Source organism: Rhyacophila brunnea, unplaced genomic scaffold, assembly GCF_057557595.1.
Source record: "Rhyacophila brunnea isolate RB1 unplaced genomic scaffold, BYU_Rbru_1.0 scaffold_3, whole genome shotgun sequence".
Lineage (NCBI taxonomy): Eukaryota > Metazoa > Arthropoda > Insecta > Trichoptera > Rhyacophilidae > Rhyacophila > Rhyacophila brunnea.
Window position 1 is genome coordinate 33367677 of NW_028232965.1, and position 19724 is coordinate 33387400.

Genomic DNA, 19724 nt, shown 5'->3' on the forward strand with positions numbered 1-19724 from the left:
TTGACTTATTAACTTAAAAATAACAACAATGGATGAAATATAATATTCCTAAATTTATAATATGTCACATATATAATATTGTGTAAGTATATAATATATAATTATCAAGCCTCGATAGCGAAGGCTGCGTGACTAGCAAATGCACTTACGACCTATGTAAACCTGCCGTTCATATTGTTTTAAAAGCACATTGCATTGTTATTTTTTTAAGATTATCGTTTGCTTTGTAATTTTATTCTTTTAAATCCACGGTATTATGTATAGATGGTTGCACTATTATATCTAAAATGTAAACATAAATTTATATACAATATTGGTATATACTACAGCTGATGATGATACATACTATCGTATGGAAAATAATTCATTTTTAAGTTGTGGACTTCTTGTACGTATCATGCAATGAAAGCAAAGCAATAAAATCGTCTTCAAGTTTTTGTCATTGGTCGGGAACCTTTTTTGATACATACACCTACGGCAGGTGAATTTTAAACACAGCAAATTTTTCACAGTTTTGAAGTTACGCTATTTCTTAATGTATATAAATCAGTCATTTAATAAATAAGGACAAATATCACCAACAAGTTAGTTCAAGTAAATAATCGACTCCCACGTCCTCTATACTTAATTGACTTTTTATGCAATAATATGTACCTACCTATATTTTGTACTGTTATTCAGTTGAAAATGTCCATTAGGATAAAATCGGTTGAATATCAACATTATGGAATAAATGTGGAAAAAGTACGAAAGTACATATTATAAAGTGTTTTAATGAAATATGTATCTAGGTACCAGTCGTTTTATGTGATGAATAGTTCTTTACACTTTATAATATGTAAGTATTTAAATCAAATACATAATATAATCATATATCAGATAATTACTTTTTAATAACAACATTTAAATATAATGCTATTTATGTCGAATGGCCACCTAATCGGCGCGCCTTTAGCGTACAATGTATTAAATGGGACGGCGGGACTTTTTTTAACGTTACACACCTACAAACTTACCTGTAGAATGGCCAAAAATGGAACTACGAATTACCATAGGACGCCATTTTGAAAATTTCATTCGAATGTCAGATTTTGTCCAGTTACTAGTCTTGATTGGGTAGTTTTCGACAATGGCTCCATTTTTTTGTAGTACTTATTCCACTTTTAATCAATAAATTAGGACCGGTTTCGTCCGCCTCAGAGGGACATTTTCAACTGAATCTTCCCTTGTTCGGTTGAAAATGTCCCTCTGATGCGAACGAAACCGGTCCTAATTTATTGATTAAAAGTGGAATAAGTACTACAAAAAATGCGTTTTTTTAATTAAACAACAATAAATATTAACGTAATACAATCACTAGGTGAAAATCTTAAGTATTAAATGGGACGGCGGGACTTTTTTTTAACGTTACACACCTACAAACTTACCTGTAGAATGGCCAAAAATGGAACTACGAACTACCATAGGACGCCATTTTGAAAATTTCATTCGAATGTCAGATTTTGTCAAGTTACGAGTCTTGATTGGGTAGTTTTCGACAATGGCTCCATTTTTTTGTAGTACTTATTCCACTTTTAATCAATAAATTAGGACCGGTTTCGTCCGCCTCAGAGGGACATTTTCAACTGAATCTTCCCTTGTTCAGTTGAAAATGTCCCTCTGATGCGAACGAAACCGGTCCTAATTTATTGATTAAAAGTGGAATAAGTACTACAAAAAAATGCGTTTTATTAAATTAAACAACAATAAATATTAACGTAATACAATGACTAAGTGAAAATCTGAAGCAATATTATATTGCAAAACCTTTAAAAGAATGCAATTACGGCTTACGCAATACATAATATTATAATAGTAGGTTCAAACGAATATTTTCAGGGATGTCTCGCATCTACAGATGTACGCCACTGGTATTTTGAAGATGAAATTTCTTACGATCGATTTGATGAAATTCTTCAATGTCAATAGTTTATAATCAAATAGACCAGTTTGGGCAGAGCATCCTCAAAATACTTAAATATCTAAAGAAATAAACAAGTAGGTATGTGACTTTTTTATCGATATGTAGGTACGGTATTGTTGCTTGGTAATACTAATAGGTATCAATATGATACATTTAGAACATAAAACGGGTCAGCGGACAAAATCTTCCAATATTTGTATTTATATTAGTGGTAGGTACGCAAAAGCTATTCGATATTTAATTATGAAAAAACATATTCTACACGCATTTTATAAAAATGGTTTACCATTACTTACCTGCAATAAAACAAACCATCAATTTTGTAATGCGACCTTTTTAATTGCATTTTGCGAATTTGAATTCGTTTGTCGTGGCCGCAAGACGCGTTATAATATTGGCAAGACGATTATTTTAATAACAATAATTACCATCGCGCCTGAGCTGCCAGAAAAAACAACTGACAAATTGTAGAAATCCATACTAAGAATCATTTGGGCAAAAGTCTCCTAAGGATATTGGATTCGTCCACCATTTTAATGTGTTTTTTTATGGGTTGACGGTTAAAAACTTGAAAGATCCGGCCTTTACTCATTATGTTTAATTATTAAAATAAAACACAAAGTATAGAGTGGGTAGGCAGTTGCATATATTTGATGAATCATATTATTATTTACAAATATGTAGGTACTCTTCTTTAATAAAAATAAAAAACTTTAAAAAAAATTGTGGATAGGTATGTTTTCTGAATTGACAATGTATCTATCATATTTCTGAATGTAAATGCCTGCTTGATATTTTGTCCTTCAAAGCTCAAATTACATTGGCAGATTCTCACGATGATCATCTGGCCCGACCGTTAGCCACGATCGTGAAACATCGCTTTGGGTTGTTCCCTCGAGACGAGGCCAAAATAGAATAATTCCTATTTTTCGTGCACAAATCAATCACGATCCGTAAAAGTTGGGGCAAAGATCACCAGATACTTAGGAAAATATCTGAATTGCCCGGGGTGCATGTGCTATGCTCTGTCGTAATTTTGACATAACCCCAATTTCACATTTACTAAAATATGTATGATATGTTTATTCATTATTTTAAAAGACAATAATAGTACCTACAAAATAAAATTGAAATGCTACGAAATACAATCAGAAATTTAACTCGGTACTTGTCTAAATGTAATCTCTAATAGTTTACATTGGCATTTAAAGTAATAACACATGAGGGAAGACTGAAGACTAAGCTGACCAATATTTATTTTTTGGTTTACTTATAAATGTTGTTAACACAAGCAACTGAGTGTATATTATGAAACCAATCAAATCATGTGTCAACACAATCGGGTAGGTAGCTGAATCGTTCCATGTAATTGCTATTTAAAGTGAACGATTTCTCACGACGGTCGGCGTGGATCGTGGGATCAGGTTAGGTCTGCGAGTCTGCTGGTGTAATTAGGCCTTAAGGCAAATATTTTATGAAAATGCAGTACATACATATCTTGTAGGTAACTTCTGGAACCATATTAAAAGAGATATAAATACTAGTCTGTAATATATACTGCAACAATGTTTTGTATCAAATTTAATGCACAATATTGTGTTTTAAAATGGAATAAGGAATTTATAACAGAAATAAGTATGAGATGAAAATATAATTTTTTTAAATAGTCTTAGTCCATAGAGCAATGATATAAAAAAATAGAATAAACAAAAAAAAAATGTGGCACTGTTATCATCATAATGGAAAATTATTGTACTTTCACAGTGACATTATTTATACATATATATCTTAGATCTAAAATATATTTAATAATTTTCTGTTTTCATATCATTCAAGCCCAATTCTTCATTTTGTTCATAGGTTCGAACATACCTATTGATCGTTAATCCTGCAAACAAACAAAAAAATAGTGAAATATCTGTTAATGTTACTTCAAAAGAAAATTGTACATTGACTATTTATACATATTGCCCAAAGATATCAAGGAAAAATTTCCATAAATATGGAGCATAATTATGAAAGTGTAGTTGAAAAAAAGGTTAATAAGGCTAAGTTTTAGATTTTGCATTTAAGATTCTTTGTTTAGCGAGCTTCACTCTGTTGCTCCGAGGCTTATTTGCCATGACCTGAGATAAAAACTCGTAGGATTATAATATTATACAATCGCAAATAGTACAAGTAACCAGAGCAAAATGTCAAAGCAAGATACCACTTTCTTTAATATTTCATATCCATATTTTGTTTTTATATCCTGAAGCTGAGAATATAATTTTTTGCTAATTGCCAATTCAACCATATTCAAAAATTCGTAAAGCTCCCTCTCTCTAGAGCAATGATACTCAACCTGTTTTTTCTTTCGGGCCAAATACATATATTTGTAAAGTAACGCGGGCCGCATCACTACTGGTGTGACGAGAAAAATCATGAAACCCCCCCCCCCCCCCCCCCCTTTTACAAAACATTTTTGAGATTTTAAAAATTATGCGTGTTTTTTAAATTAATCGTGGGCAATAGCAACACTCTTATACCAGATCTGATGTGTACCATAATGACAATGCTCTTCGGGTGTCACTATCTGTGCGTCAAAGTCGAAACGAATCTCAAAATATATGAAATTCCTGATAATAAATGTGTTTCGGGCCGCACACAAAAGCTTAAAGGGCCGCAGGTTGAGTATCGCTGCTCTAGAGTCTAGGACCAAACACAATAATTGGTAGTATCTAATTATTATGTTATTTTTAATTTCATTCTTTTTAGGAATCCAATAAAAATACAATTAATATCTACCATCATCAAGTGATCCATCATCAGACAAAGTTTGTACGTAAGAATTGCCAGCGGGATCGTCCAAAATTAATGTTACCGGAATGCGCCCTTCTATCACATCATCCAGTCTCCTTATGAAACTGTAAAAGACATGAAATATTAAATCTATATCTACACCTTGTATTCATAAGATAAAAATGTAAATATATTTACAGTAGAAACTAGATTATCCGGAATAATTGGGGATGCAGGTAAATAGTAAAATCAAAAAAAAAATACTGTTTATGTCGATCATAAACCTCTTTAATAGAGAAATTTTTGAAAATTCATTTTTTTACTAATGCTATATTTTAAATTATTATTTTTTCTTATAATCGTATGATACTGTTGATCAAAAAAAAATTTGGATAATTAAAAATCCAGATAATCGAGGTCCAGATAACGACGGAGATTCTACTGTAATAATCAAGCTATCTGACATTATCTATTTATATTCATCTATGATAGAGAATGTTGGATAGCGTGTTATTTTTTTATTCAAAGTACTTATTCAGGTTTCTTACTTTTCCATTCTACTGGCGGAGTTCTTATCAGCAGAATCTCCAGCCAAAAGATTGTCTTTCCCGGCCAGCTGGTCCCGACATGCACGAAGCAATCCTTCAGCTGTAGTGAAACGGCCACAAAGAGACCGTGGTCCTGATTCAAGCTCCAATTCAGGAACTAGAAGGTTACATGTGTCAGACTGGAAATTGAAAATATGACAGATATTGATAAGTTTAACTTTACTTTTGTAATTAGGATCAACAAGCAAACACTAAGCCTAATTTAACTAAATATCATCGGGTAGTGAGAAGAATTTACAATCTGAGGATAAAAATAGTCTTAAGTGCATATTTCATCAAATTAAGTAAATCAACTTCCAAGTTATATAATTGTGCAATTATATTTTTTTTTACTGTTTTCAACATTCTGTAAATGACTTCTGCTTCTGAAATAACACATATCCGCCCCATTAGTATGTCTGGTAGTCGCGTTTGAAACCCCCCCCCCCCACATGTCTCTGGACAATTCCCCTGTACGAAGTGTAAGAGCCATCCAGCAGGGACACCTGCACGGGGCAGTGGGTTAAAATGCAACGTCTTATGGTTATGTCGGCGGACAGCTTACTAGTGATTGGAGGTGTACATGTAAGGTCAGAATATTCATTCATTTCATATACAGGAATTCATGAAATATTATATACTTATATATAAAAATACTTATAATTTTTCATACAATGCAGTATGCGGTTGAATATTTATATGGCAATGTGAAAACTGCTTCCATCTCAATTTTTTATTTACTTGTACTCCTTTAATTCTCTGCTCGTCAATTAATGGTTATTAGCAATCGCTAAAATTATATGTATGTATAATTATGCAACAGTAGGTACCTTAAGAATATCTCTTGAAAAGTCTTGTCTACCACGTATTTTCAACTCTATTTTTACACCAAGATCTTCTATGCCACCTCCAGATTTTACCTGCAAATATTAGTGTAATATGAAATTATATATTTTAGAATACAATCAAATCTGGATTTACGCTATTACGTAATTACATATTATGAATAAAAATATTTATATAGACTTTTATATTGTATTCTGACCAATCTAACTTAATTGCATGTAAATTAAATAAAAAATATTATGTAACAAACCTCATTTGTTCTATGCCCACATTGGTCACAGTTAGTAGCCATGATAACCACTTCTTTGAAATGTGGGATTGCTGAAATCAAATATAAATATTTAACGCTAAACCAACAATATTTAGACTAAAATACCTAACCATCATAATTACAATATCACCAGTGGGTGTATTCTTATTCATATCAAGATTACCAATTCAAAATAGCATAAGGGACATTTTGGCATAAAATTAAAATGTTATAATTTTGGTCTGTTCACTATATTATTTTCAATTGGCTGATCAGAAGTACCTAGTCCAGACTGTGTATTATAATTTTTCGGAAATACTATTTAGGGCACCGAAAAAAAATATTTATGTATACACATAATATGACAGACAACATGAAACGGAGAAGTTTGGCAACCATTGACTTGCAGGGCTAAATTGTTTGAAATACAATTTCTACCGTTGAAAAATTCACATCAGCAAGACTTATTCTGTGACAAATACAAATCTTTTTAATAAAAAATATATTAGGTATGTGAAATCAATAAAATGATTATTTCATTTTGCTCTCCTGTAAAGTTGTAAATTGTCACATGCCCTTTTAGCCCAACCAGACTACATATCGATGGTGCAGATCACAAACCTTCTATGTCAAATTTTATGATTTTGACTTTATGGTATCAAAAAATAAACAAAAACTTAACGGATCTGTTGAACTTTACCTCCTATGTCAATAAGAAATGTAGCCCAGTTTATTGATCTTTTAATTAAAACTCCTATGTCATATTCATCGTATTATGCTGCAAATAAATCAGTTTTAACCTTCCCCTGTAAAATCGTATTTTTTGACTAAGGAGGTTTGTGATCTACACCATCGATATGCTACTTTTACATTGACTACAAAACACACACACAGATAGGAAAAGAACAAACCTGTAACCTTCATATTGGTATCACAGGGACAATTGCAATCGGGGCAGTTCGTTCTGAATGACATCACTTCTCCCGATTGGATATCACGCAAGGAATGTTCATCTTCTAAAATTGGAACCAATAATGAGGAGTTGGGAGGAACCTTTTCTTCAGGTTTGTCCTCCACCTAAAACAAAAGAAGTAATGCATAAGTGAAAAGAATTAAATTTAAGTCGTACAACCATTTTTATTATGGTAATTCTAATTTATTTATCTATCAACGTTTATACGTATAAATGCGAATAAACTGTATTTATTGTCAGTGTGCATTTACCATTGGTGAGGGTCTAAGTGCCTGAAGATGCCGATAGGCGAAACCTGGGTTGCAAAAAATGACTGAATGGAATAATACAAAACTGAAATCAGTCAGAATTTTAATTGAAGTAAGGTGGATAGTATTAATTATGACAATATACCATCGGGGAAAAATAGATCAACGACACCCATATTTTTTATCATTTATATTTGGAAACTGTCTATGATGATTCAATTAGTGAAGGTTTCACAAATAACAAAAAACTTATTTTTTTTTAAGAAATTGGACCGCCTTCAAATTTGAATAGAATGTACTGTCACTACATCAACAGCTGTATATTGAATTTCTAGTTTCTGGATATACTGGAAGTAGGCAAAAACTGAATGCAAAAACCTGATAGGACTGTTGCAGATTTTAGCTTATCCTTTTATATACGTAATAGAGAGAACTCATAAAGTTCGGAGGATGTATGTGACAGCAAAGAACTAGAGACTAAGAAGAGTGGAGGAAGCTAGGGGAGGCCTTCATCCAGCAGCTTATCGACCCCGGCTGATGATGATGAATAGAGTAGATTCGAAAAATATGTAAAAGGTAAATACAGTACTCTCTCAGTAATCCGCCACCCCAAAAACCAGACAAGTCACGAGCCTAATACTACAAGGTTCTAAGTGTTTGTCCTTGAAAAAACAAACTCAACAATGAAGTAGTATTCTAAGCTGCCACATTGTTACTTTTGTTTCGTCAAGGACAAACACTTAGAACCTTGTAGTTCTCCACTCGCGAAGTGTCCAATTAGTGAAAGCGGTGGATTATAATGCATACATACAAAATATGGTAAAAATTAAAACAGGTATTTCGTAAAAATAGTTTTTTTTTTTTTGTGAAATTTGTTCTAGCAAATTACAGTTTTATTTATAATCAAAATCAAGTATTTACTAAATTATACATATTTATAAACTAAGTTTATTAACTAAACATTAAACAGTAAATCACTTGACACAACCAATTGTTCAGTGAGGCAGATATTCTTGAATGGTTTAGGATTCCTGGCTTTCCCTATGACCAAAAGCTTCAGTTTGTGTGTCCTGGTTGCATGGGGAACGGCATAATTGTGACACTTTCCTCCCTGGTACATTACTTTCTTCGCGATGAACTTACGTTTTACGAAGGAGAAGTTTGCAAAATAAACCCGTCTCATCTGCGTTCTATACTTGTATGTGGCGGACTACTGAATTTGACAATCGAATACCGGCGAATTATAGAGCTTGATTTTGTGCTTTCAACTAGTAAAAATAACGGCGGATTATAGTAGTTGTCGGATAATCGAGCGGCGGATTACTGAGTGTACTGTAGTAATAATCGGGTTTTATGGGAATATTTACAGAAGAAAATTAGTGTAATCAGAATATGCAAAAATAATAAAAAGTCAGTGTTACACATCAACTGATAATAGAATGTATACATAGCGTTTTTAAGTTACCTCGGAGTGTGTAAATATACCGAGCTGATGATCTTGTTCTTTCGTCCTCTCAAAAAACACCTCACTGCAGTCAGGGTCTTTTCGTGGTGCAATAGGATTTTCTATGTGGCTATTACCTAAAATATTAAGTAAACATTTTTATAAAAACCGGGATGAGGGTAGGATGCAAAAGCACTTATCATACAAAACAATCATAATGACATAATCATGTTAGAAAAATAGTGGTACAACAATGGTGAATATCATTTTCTTTCCATATCCATATGAAAGAAGTAACCAGGCCAGGGCTAATTTGTATATATTATTGTCTATGATTAATATCGCTGACAGCTTTTTTTTACTCACCCAAACTAATATACCACATTTTCAATGTGGTGTTATTATAACTGTTTACTAATTAATCTCTTACATTTTAAAATTTTCAGCCCGTATTTTGTAAAGTACAATGTACTTAATACAAAATTTTTGTGATCAATGCTAGGATCTAGAATTATGTGTATTTAATCTATTAAAATATTGATTTTTAAGCAATTCATTATATTCACCACTAATATCTTCAACGATCATCGTAAATGGACCGTTGGTTTCTAAGTCCTTGAGTGCAACCACCTTCAAGATGAACAGGTCGATTTTTTCTGCATCTTCTGGGTGCTGTATTCTTCGCAAGACCTGGTCCTGCTGGAGACCAGTTACTACGCGGTCAAGAATTCCTTCCACAGTAGTAACCTCTAAAAATAAAGTATGTAAAATAAAATGAGGAAAATACGAGGCCCGAACCACTTCTAAGCATAAGTGCTGGTGAGAAAGCATTAATGCATAAACTGGCCATATGCAGCCGGATAAAGTGATATCTCACTATTCCTCTGGGGGAAAAAAAATTCACTCACCTCCTTTCTGACTGAGTGCAGGCAATTCTAATTCCACCTGTGGTATGGAAACGGAAGCAGAATCACTTCTTACAACACGCCTATTAAGGTCTTTAGCATTGTTACAAGTCAGCGTTAGTTTCACGCCATTCGGAGAAATTGCTCCGCCATCTTTCAACTCATTATTAGCATAGCCACAGTGTTGACAACTGAATGACATGACCACAACTTCTTTGTAAAACGGAATGCGTGTCAGCATCAATCTTGTCGAGCCCTAGAAAAACCGCACGAATTAGAATTCAGAAATATTATAAGTATTATCTACATAAAATGATTAAGTCTACTTTTATTGAAGCAAAACTGGAAACAAAAGGTGAGAAAAAGGTTAAAATTCATCTGTAACCAAATTTTTCATTCAGTCTAATTTTTCAAGTTTATTCTTTTCCTTATTTTATATATAAATAATACACAAAGTAATGAGAACTTTGATATGGCATAGTTTATTTTAACTTATTATTGTCAGAGTATAGACACCTACACATTTGAAATGGTAGAAAGGTTTGTATATCTCAGGTCACCTGTTATGTTTGATATTAAAAGATGTGTAATGTTAGAGCGGAATGCACAATCTAAAATTTCGTTCCTAAGTGTGAGGCCTCAGTGCCAGCGTTTGGCGCAGCGTTGAGCGTTATGCGCAACTCAAATGTATAACCGTATAAATGTATAACCAAAAAAAGACATTGTCTACGAACATTTTCACACACAGTTATACGTTTGAGTTGCGCAAAACGCTCAACGCTGCGCCGAACGCTGCCACTCAGGACGTACACTAAGGATAAGTCGCCGAAAAGGATGACTTAACTATAGACAATCCTGAGTATAGAGTTAAGGAATCCTTAACCATAGACTACTTTTGTTATGAACACGCCCCTTCTGTATTACCATTTACCACTGACAGCTGCTGTCAAAATAAATTCGCATGTCTATAACACAGTCCATACACTCAAATTCATTTAACAATGTATCTCAATATGGATATTGATAGTGTTAATTCGTTTGGCATGTACTTGCAGAGTATTATTTTATTTTTATACGCCAGCCCGCAGAAATACAAAATACCAGATGAAGAATGACACTTGATGCTAGTGTTACCATGTTAAAAAAAAATCTTGTGGTGCCTGTGGAATCACGTATAATGACTTATAACGGAAACATAAGAGTATTATAATTAAATATTAACCCTTAACACTCGAGTGCCGCCATATCGGCGGCATTAGAAGTTTCCCGTATTACTCGAGTGCCGCCGTAGCGGCGGCATCGCCTATAAAGTCATTTTTTGTAATATTTTCAGAAATTTTTATAATGCGATTTCAATCAAGTTAGAATGAATAATAATAGGTTATTACATTTATCTGAGAAAGAAATCGGCAAAAGAATACTGCGTGCCTAATTTCAACATAGTATTTTTATCGGAATCTTCTCTTTTTTTATTCGTAGGTCGTCGCTTGCAAGCAATGTTTTTTGTCACATAAATTTTATTTATTGAACGTTCCCAGACTAGAGTGAAGTGTTTGTCACGCATGATTTTGAAGTGTGTTTATATTTTTTATTGGTTCTCGCTTGCGCAGGGGCGTCTCGTATAGTTTACAGTTTTATATTTGAATACTGTTTTTGATGACAATACTTACTAGTATATTATGCCGATTCGGAACCTATATAATGTGAAATACTCTAATGAGTCAAATGAAAATTATTACGTATCGATTTATTATTTTTTGAGAAATCTTTTGATAATGTGTACCGCACTGGGAATGAGTTGTTATGAGCCCGAAACTAATTTAGGAAATTTACGAGACAGCCGCTTATATTACAAGTGTATTTGAAGGCAATTCATTTGTATCATATTTACAGTCATAATGGACGATTTACACTTTATAGCCAGTTCTCTACATACCGCTATTTCATTACGATTCTGTGATAAGCCAGGATTACATATTGGAGATTGCTTTGTGAAATACCACACAATCAAGAATTATAAATAAACTAAAAATAAGTACAGTATATTCATTATAAATTTATTTTACAGAATAAAAAAAAAAAAATTTTTTTACATTTTTTTCACCAATTAAATGTTTTATATTGAAATTATGCTTTGTGCGGGAAAAAGTCTCGAGTGGGTGGTATGTACCTATAAAAAAAATTTCGAGTGGAAAAGGTTAATATGTATTTATAGTTATTGCATTTATAAAATGCAGTTGTCATATTTTTGTCATCGTTTAACAATTATAAAATAATTTACCTAATTTACCTAACGAGAATTTTTAAATATGGTATTATTTTCAATAAAAATGATCTTAACTAAGGACAGTGTTTCTGCATAGTGTTTTCTGCTAAGGAAATTTTAGTTATGACAAATGTTTCTGCATTCCGCTCTTAGCCAATAAACGCTACCATGGACTCCAAAAGACACCTCAAATAAAAGTAGGCTATACAAGACCCTCACCAGACGATAAGTAAAGAAGTAATTCGAGAAAAATTCTGTGAGCAATTTTTGGAGCTATAAAAGAAAATGCCTACTATTGAGGTGAACGAGGTACAACTCATGAAATTTATTAACTGTTTGTGTAGCTAAGAATAGCACATTTTACTAAACTATGATACTCATGATAAGTGGCCACTTCACAAGAATGGAGGAAACGCAACCGCCAAAAGTATTAGACGAATCCAGGGGGACAAAGAAAATTTGAAAAACCTAAATTGAGATGGCTTGATTTTGTGAATCGAGATGCCATTATATTGGGCATTCAAAACTGGATAATTACGGCGTAAGATAGGCAGACACGAAGAGATATCGTAGAAGTGGTTAAGGTTGTAGAGCCAATGATGTTCAAAGAGCTAACAGAAGCATGACTAGTGATATTTGGAGAAATAGCCACAATAATAATAAATTAACGGAAAAAGATACAGCACTCCATATCATTTTTGTGATTGAGGTCTTTGAAGACCAAACACCAAACCAAATTCTAACAAAACCTACTGTAATCCAAAAAATAATCAAGTAGGTTGTGTTAGGTTTGGCTTGGTTTTTGATCTCAAAACACCTTAACCACAAAAACGATATTGAGTACTGTATCTTTACAAATTAATGTTAATATTATCAATTAACGCTCACCATGGGCCAGAGGCTAGAATGCTGGTCTCTTGTTCTATATGTTCGAATCCTGTGGCTGTCAAATCCACATATTATGACGCACGGATCCAATGAAAAAAGTGCTAATAATTAACATAAAATATCTGCTCAGATACCCCAATATATCCTCACAAATGAAATATGTACACTCCCCACCTTCAGTTTGGGCAAACCCGATATAAAATCTCATTGGCTGAAAATCATTCCATACAAATCAGTCGATACCCCATTGGCTGCATACTATTTCATACAAATACGCCGACCAATGAATGACTCCGAATGCTTTACGAACCATCAGAAAACGTGTGTGCATCAATTCTATGTAAATTTAGTTGTAATTTTATAGTACTCCATGTCGTTTTTATGATCAAAAACCAAACCAAAACCTAACACAACCTACTGTAATCCAAAAACAAGTAGGTTATGTTAGGTTTTGGGTTCTTTTTCAGTAGGTTGTGTTAGGTATTTGGTCTTAAATACCTTAACCACAATGACGATATGGAATACTATAAAATTAGGTAGGTACCAATTAACTAAAAAGGCCTGGCCTATATGGTAAATCAATGGTAGAGTCCCATAATATGCTGTGTTGGGGCGGAAAGGGTGATTTACATCGCATTAGCATAGGTAGGTAATTCATTAGTGTGTGAAGGCGGTAAACTAAGAATAATACTTGTTCAATGCAGTTGGGATATTTTGAAAGCTTGATAATTAATAAAACTTTAAATTCATATGGTCTCTACTTACTGTTTCATAGCAGTTCATACAGAGCGAATCCATTTCCGTAACCTGCGGATCTTCATCGTCAGGATCTAGATCTCTAAATATTGGTTTCTGACAAGTGGTCGTCATTTTTACAATATTCTTTATAGATATACGTTACAAAAACAAACTAATGTTTAGGTTATGTCTACGTAGAATATGCGTAGAACCAAGTATATTAGTCTATGGTAGAATCAATCTGCCATCGAAACTTCTAGCATGAAAAATCTTTGTCGTCATTTCATCTGTCATAATCAGTGCTGTCATCTTTTTGTCACCAAATTATAGTACGCGGTCTACAAATTATAGTACATATTGTTTATGCAAAAAATATATTACGCGTTTTCTTCGGTTTTCCAGCATACCTACATTTTCATGTTTTTTTTAAATCCTGTTTTGTTTCAAATCAAAGTCAAGAGTTATTTTTACTTCTTCCTCTCTTTGAAATTCACTGCCTTTCCTCCCGACTCTTTTTTTTCCGTTACTGGAAGAATTGCTAGTTTAATATTATTTGAAGTTTTATAGTTTACCTTTATAATGTAGTCCAGTCAATCTGTACTTTTTGGTTGCAAAAGGTGGGGTAGAAGAATTTTTTTTTGGTTTTTCGCTTATATCTGAAAAATGGTCGGTCATAGCAAAAATATTGTCATACACAATTTTAAAGCTTATTAAATTTTCGAAAATAATATAAATTTAATTCATTTTTTTCTATCTCTGACCGTTTATGAGACATTTTCTGTTAAAAACAATATATCATCATCAGCCGGGGTCAATCCACTGCTGGATGAAGGCCTCCCCAAGCTTTCTCCAACTCTCTCGGTCCTGTGTCGTTCGCTGCCATGTATTTCCGCCGAACTTTACCAGTTCGTCAATCCAGCGGCTTTTAGGGCGACCCTGTGGCCGTTTCGTACCCCTTGGGTACCACTGGATGACAGCATTTGTCCAGCGGCCGTCCTTTCGGCGAGCAATGTGCCCCGCCCATCTCCATTTCAGCTGTTTGGCAACGTCTATTACATCGCGTACTCTTGTCTGTTTCCTAACACATTCGTTCCTCTTACGGTCCTTTCGCGTGATGCCCAACATGCACCTCTCCATGCCTCGCTGTGTAACTCTTAGCCTTTGGACATCTCTCGTGTTGAGGGTCCACGTTTCGCAGCCATACGTGAGCACGGGTAGCACACATTGGTTGAACACCCTACGCTTAAGACATAATGGTAGGTCACTCTTGAAGATAATATTCAGACGTCCGAAAGCACTCCATCCCAGCTTTGTTCTTCGAGCAATTTCATCATGCATGCTTCCGTCTATAGACACCTCGCGACCCGAAAACTACAAGGTTCTAAGTGTCGATTTTTGGCCAAACTAAAGTAATAATGAGGCAGTCTTCCAAGTCACATTATCTACATACTATATCAATATGAGGTCGATATTTCTTATATTTTTTCATTAAACCCCAATACTACCAAGTTCTATGTGCACTTTACAAAATATCTGTGGTACTACAGAGTTCTATCATAATCTAAAAAGATCCGTCGTTCTACAAAGTTCTATGTGCTTTGACATTTCGTGGTTGTGAATACATTTAAAGTTGTTAAAATGGTTTAATTGCAATATAAAGAGTAAAATCTTGTTATTTTGTATTTTAAATTTATTATTAGGACTTCATGCAGTATACTTAACTAGAAACCACGACTATTTAAATAAACTACTATAACTTCGAGATACATAACCTCAAAAAAATGTTTCGTGATATTTGATATCAACAGTAAATTGTGAACTCGCTAATAGATGAATTTTAATATTATGAAACGTAAGTAAGGTTTAATTATATTATCGTTATTTTTTTTTCAAATATTGAGAGTATTTTAAGGCTATTTCATTCATTGATTTAATGTTTTAAGGTTAAAAGTCTTCCTGGAAGTGATATAAATGTTTGAGATGTTTCAAATCTCAGTAGATGAGGTGAAAAAATGGTTATGTTGTATTCTAAAATCCCTATTCCTGAGGATTCCCACACTATAGAGATTTAGTATATTAATTATACAATATCATTATGATGTTATGATGGATCTGAAAGATATGCCTCTTGCTGGCTTGAAGTTTATTCTAAAACTGAGACGAATAATTTAATAAAAGAATTTTTACACAACATTCCCTCAGCCATTAGTAATAACAATCTTGTATACACAATTACATTAACTGTATCTGATGTGAAGACAACAAGCCAGTTGAAATTGAACAATAAACATTGGGCTTGTTGCATCAACAATAGTTTTGTATTTTTATTAAATTATATTTTCAACATAATTTTCATTTTAAAATGGTATTAAACAAAAATTACAAAAAAATATTTAAGTTTTTCCGAATTTCCCATTTTACCAATAATTTCCATACATTTTCTCCGAAAAAAATATTATATTAGATAACTTTCAAGAATTTTATTTATTTTAACATGAAAAGTGAAACTATGTGTCCTGAATCACTAGGATTTCCATACAAATTTCAGTTAGAACCTTGTAGTAAAGGCGATTTGTTTGAGTTTCAGGTGGACAAAGTTCTAACTGAATTTATGATATATAAAATTAACCATTAAAAACTAGTTTTAACGTAGTTTTATTGATAGTTACAACATAGCAGTACCATCATTGATATATTCAATCAAAAAAATAATTGAAAACATTCACAATTAACAAAATACAAGCGTTCAAAACTTCAACAGCCCATAACTTTTTTGCTGCAGTTGTTCACTTAGAACTTTGTAGTTCTCGGGTCGCGACCTGCTGTCCGAAATAGACGTAGCTGCTGACTTGCTCGAGTTGGGTGCCAGAAATACAGATAATCGCAGGGTCCGAAAAACAGTTCCTCATCACTTTTGTCTTTGAGACATTTATCTTTAGGCCGACCGTTTGACTACATCCGCGAGTTCTTGCATTCTACCTTGGAGGTCTTTCGGGTCTTGTGAGAGTATAACAATATCATCTGCAAAGCGCAGGTGACTGAGGTGCTCCCCATTAATTGGAACACCTTTTTCCTCCCGATCAAGTTTCCTAAATAAGTCCTCAAGAGTAGCGGTGAATAGTTTAGGTGAAATGGTATCACCTTGCCGGACACCTTTGTTAATGGGGAATTTACACGACCGTTTGTGGAGTTTCACGCATGCTGTGGCATCACTGTATATACTGTTAAATATGTTTATACAGCGTCTGGAAATTCCTTGGTTGTTAAGGGAGTCTATAATTGAGAATTTTTTGATGGAATCAAACGCCTTTTCATAGTCTATAAAACCAAGATATAATGGCAGTTTGAATTCCTGGTAGCGCTCCTGTATATGATCCATAGTACTGTAGCCTCTTCTGAATCCGGCTTGCTCTCTTGGTTGGTTCTCGTCTAGAACTGTTTTGAGACGGTTTGAGAGTATTTTCGTGAAAACCTTATACAGAATTGGCAGTAGACTAATTGGTCGATAGTTTTTCAGATCTTCAGTGTCTCCTTTCTTATGGAGAATAATAATGGAGGCATTTTTCCATGACTCTGGGATGTTCTCTTCGTGCAGACAAGACGTGAACAGACGTGCGAGCACATCACTCACCGTCCTCCCGGCCCGTTTGAGAACATCGATAGTCAGCCCATCTTCTCCCGGGGCTTTCCCACTCTTCATGCACATTATAGCATATTCCACCTCTGTGGTAGTAACCTCGGGAAGAGGATCTCCATATTCTCCGTTCACCGGAAGATCTGAGTTGATGTCAGTGTCATCTTTGTATAGAGCGCTGTAAAACTCTACAACAGTGTCCAGTAGATTGTAGTCGAAAACACGCGTTTAGTAAAAATCAAACTTTTATGAGAAAAAATACCATTTTAAACTTAAGATCTAAGACAAATAAACAGTTTGGGGTTACAAACTAGACTTTATGGTCAATGGGCCCAATGTTCCAGATGGTGTATGGATAGTGCGAGTGGTAGAAAGGGCCACATTCCAATACCCCCACCAGTACCGCTAGTGCCACGACACGAATCAGTACCACTTATGTTTTAGTTTAGTCTCCATCGCTTTGTCTTTGAAATAAAAAAATATATTTTATTTTTCCCATTGTATTTAGATATGTATTGATCGATTAATATATGTTTAAAGCTTTAATTTGATAATGAAGTACAATGAATTTCTATGCCTCTCCCGCTTAATGAAAATAAATACTAATCTAAATTTAAGATCTTACAAATAAAGTATGTTGATAGTTTTATTAATGATAGCAAAACAAATGTTAATACCTACAGAATAAAAATATTCACCAAACCATTTTTTAGCCGTTTCTGCCGCTTTGGTGAAGGTGGAGTAGGCAAATGTTGTACGTCTTGCAATGCAGCTCCCACGTATTGTACGAAATTTAATAAGCTTTAAAATTGTATACTTATAACAATATTTTTGCTATGACCGACCATTTTTGAAATAATATAAGCGAAAAACCAAAAAAAATCTCAAAATTTTGCGGTTTTTTTTCTGCCAAAAGTATTGCCGAAGTCATCCGAATTGGCAAACTCGTTTTTCTCTAACTCATTATCATATATACAAGTAGTAGGGAGAAAAAATCTTCTACCCCACATTTTGCATCCATAACGTATTTTTCGGTCTAATTTGACTGGACTAATGTGCAGCAATAACCTTTTTAGAATCGTTCATAGTACGCGGCCTAAAATTATAGTACAAATACCATAATATTTATATTGCGGTTGGCATAATAGACAGAACAGCCAATATAACAATATTATTGTCTATGGCCTGCCGCGCATAAACGATTTCCTATCGTACCAACCTGCGACATTAAGTTTCTAAAAAATACCTATTTTTGAAATTGAATTTGAAATTTGAATTGACTGCCAAAGATTGGCTAGTAACCACATGACAGCATGGTACCGGTAGCAGACAGGAAAGAGAGGTAGGTAGGGGAGAGTGGGTCACAGTGGATCATTTTTTTCTCAAGTCTTGCAATTCCAAATTTTATGGCCAAATAATTAATCTCTGAAATTAAATCATAATATGAGTATCTAATCTTCAAAGAAAAGGGCTTTTATTGGCGAGTATTACCTAAACTTACAAGTTATAACCACTTTAAAAAAAATTGGGAATGATCCACTGTGACCCGGGAATGGGTCACTTTGGATCAATACATGGGTGACAGTGAATCGACTGGGACATACTGGATCTAAAAAAAAAATACAGTAAAAGACAACAATTTCCATATTATTACTCATTTATTTGTACTCTTAGATACATAGTCTTGTATTACATATTCAAAACAGTTTTATAATTTAAAAAAATAATGTTAAGGTTTAATTTGCGATCAAAAATGAAATTAACGTAAATTTGTGCTGGAAAAATTAATGTCAAATTGATAGTTTGATACATAGATTGTTTTCTCTTTGTGTTGCCAGAAAACTTGGGTTTTGGTAAAATCATCTTAATGTCGTGCAGTGCAACCGTGGCAATATCGGGCACATTTGGCTTGGTTTCTCATCTGTTATTCAGTGTGAAGTCCGATACTACTGTCCAACAGGATCTTCTTGGCTACGTGTTAAAACTGTGAACTAACAAGCTCCTCCCATTTTTAACCGCACTCCGATTGAAGCGCCTTCCAGTTAGCCACGAGTTGTCCACGTGTTAAAACTGTGAACTAACAAGCTCCTCCCACTTTTAAACGCACTAGCAACTTCCGGTTATTGCCTAGATCTTCTTGTCGGACAGTAGTTTTCCTTACTCGATTGCGAGGCATTTTTAACTACGAAAAAAGAACAGAT

General features: G+C 33.8%; 1 protein-coding gene and 1 long non-coding RNA gene across 2 annotated transcripts in view; both read right to left on the bottom strand.

Moving 5' to 3' along the window:
• Positions 1 to 2587: 2587 nt before the first annotated feature.
• On the bottom strand, positions 2588 to 14132 carry Zpr1 (zinc finger protein Zpr1). Its single transcript, XM_085952134.1, has 10 exons — positions 13917 to 14132; positions 10001 to 10253; positions 9659 to 9841; positions 9114 to 9229; positions 7339 to 7504; positions 6428 to 6498; positions 6162 to 6251; positions 5293 to 5471; positions 4751 to 4869; positions 2588 to 3851 (listed from the first exon to the last, which is right to left on the bottom strand). The coding sequence occupies exons 1-10, from the start codon at positions 14019 to 14021 to the stop codon at positions 3769 to 3771; spliced, it is 1365 nt and encodes a 454-aa protein (XP_085808260.1). The 5' UTR covers positions 14022 to 14132; the 3' UTR covers positions 2588 to 3768.
• Positions 2588 to 19724, bottom strand: part of LOC147068242 (uncharacterized) — a 273028-nt gene continuing 255891 nt past the window's right edge. Inside the window, exon 3 of the long non-coding RNA XR_015071308.1 lies at positions 2588 to 2722. This is a non-coding gene — a long non-coding RNA (uncharacterized LOC147068242). The remainder of the gene's footprint in view (positions 2723 to 19724) is intronic.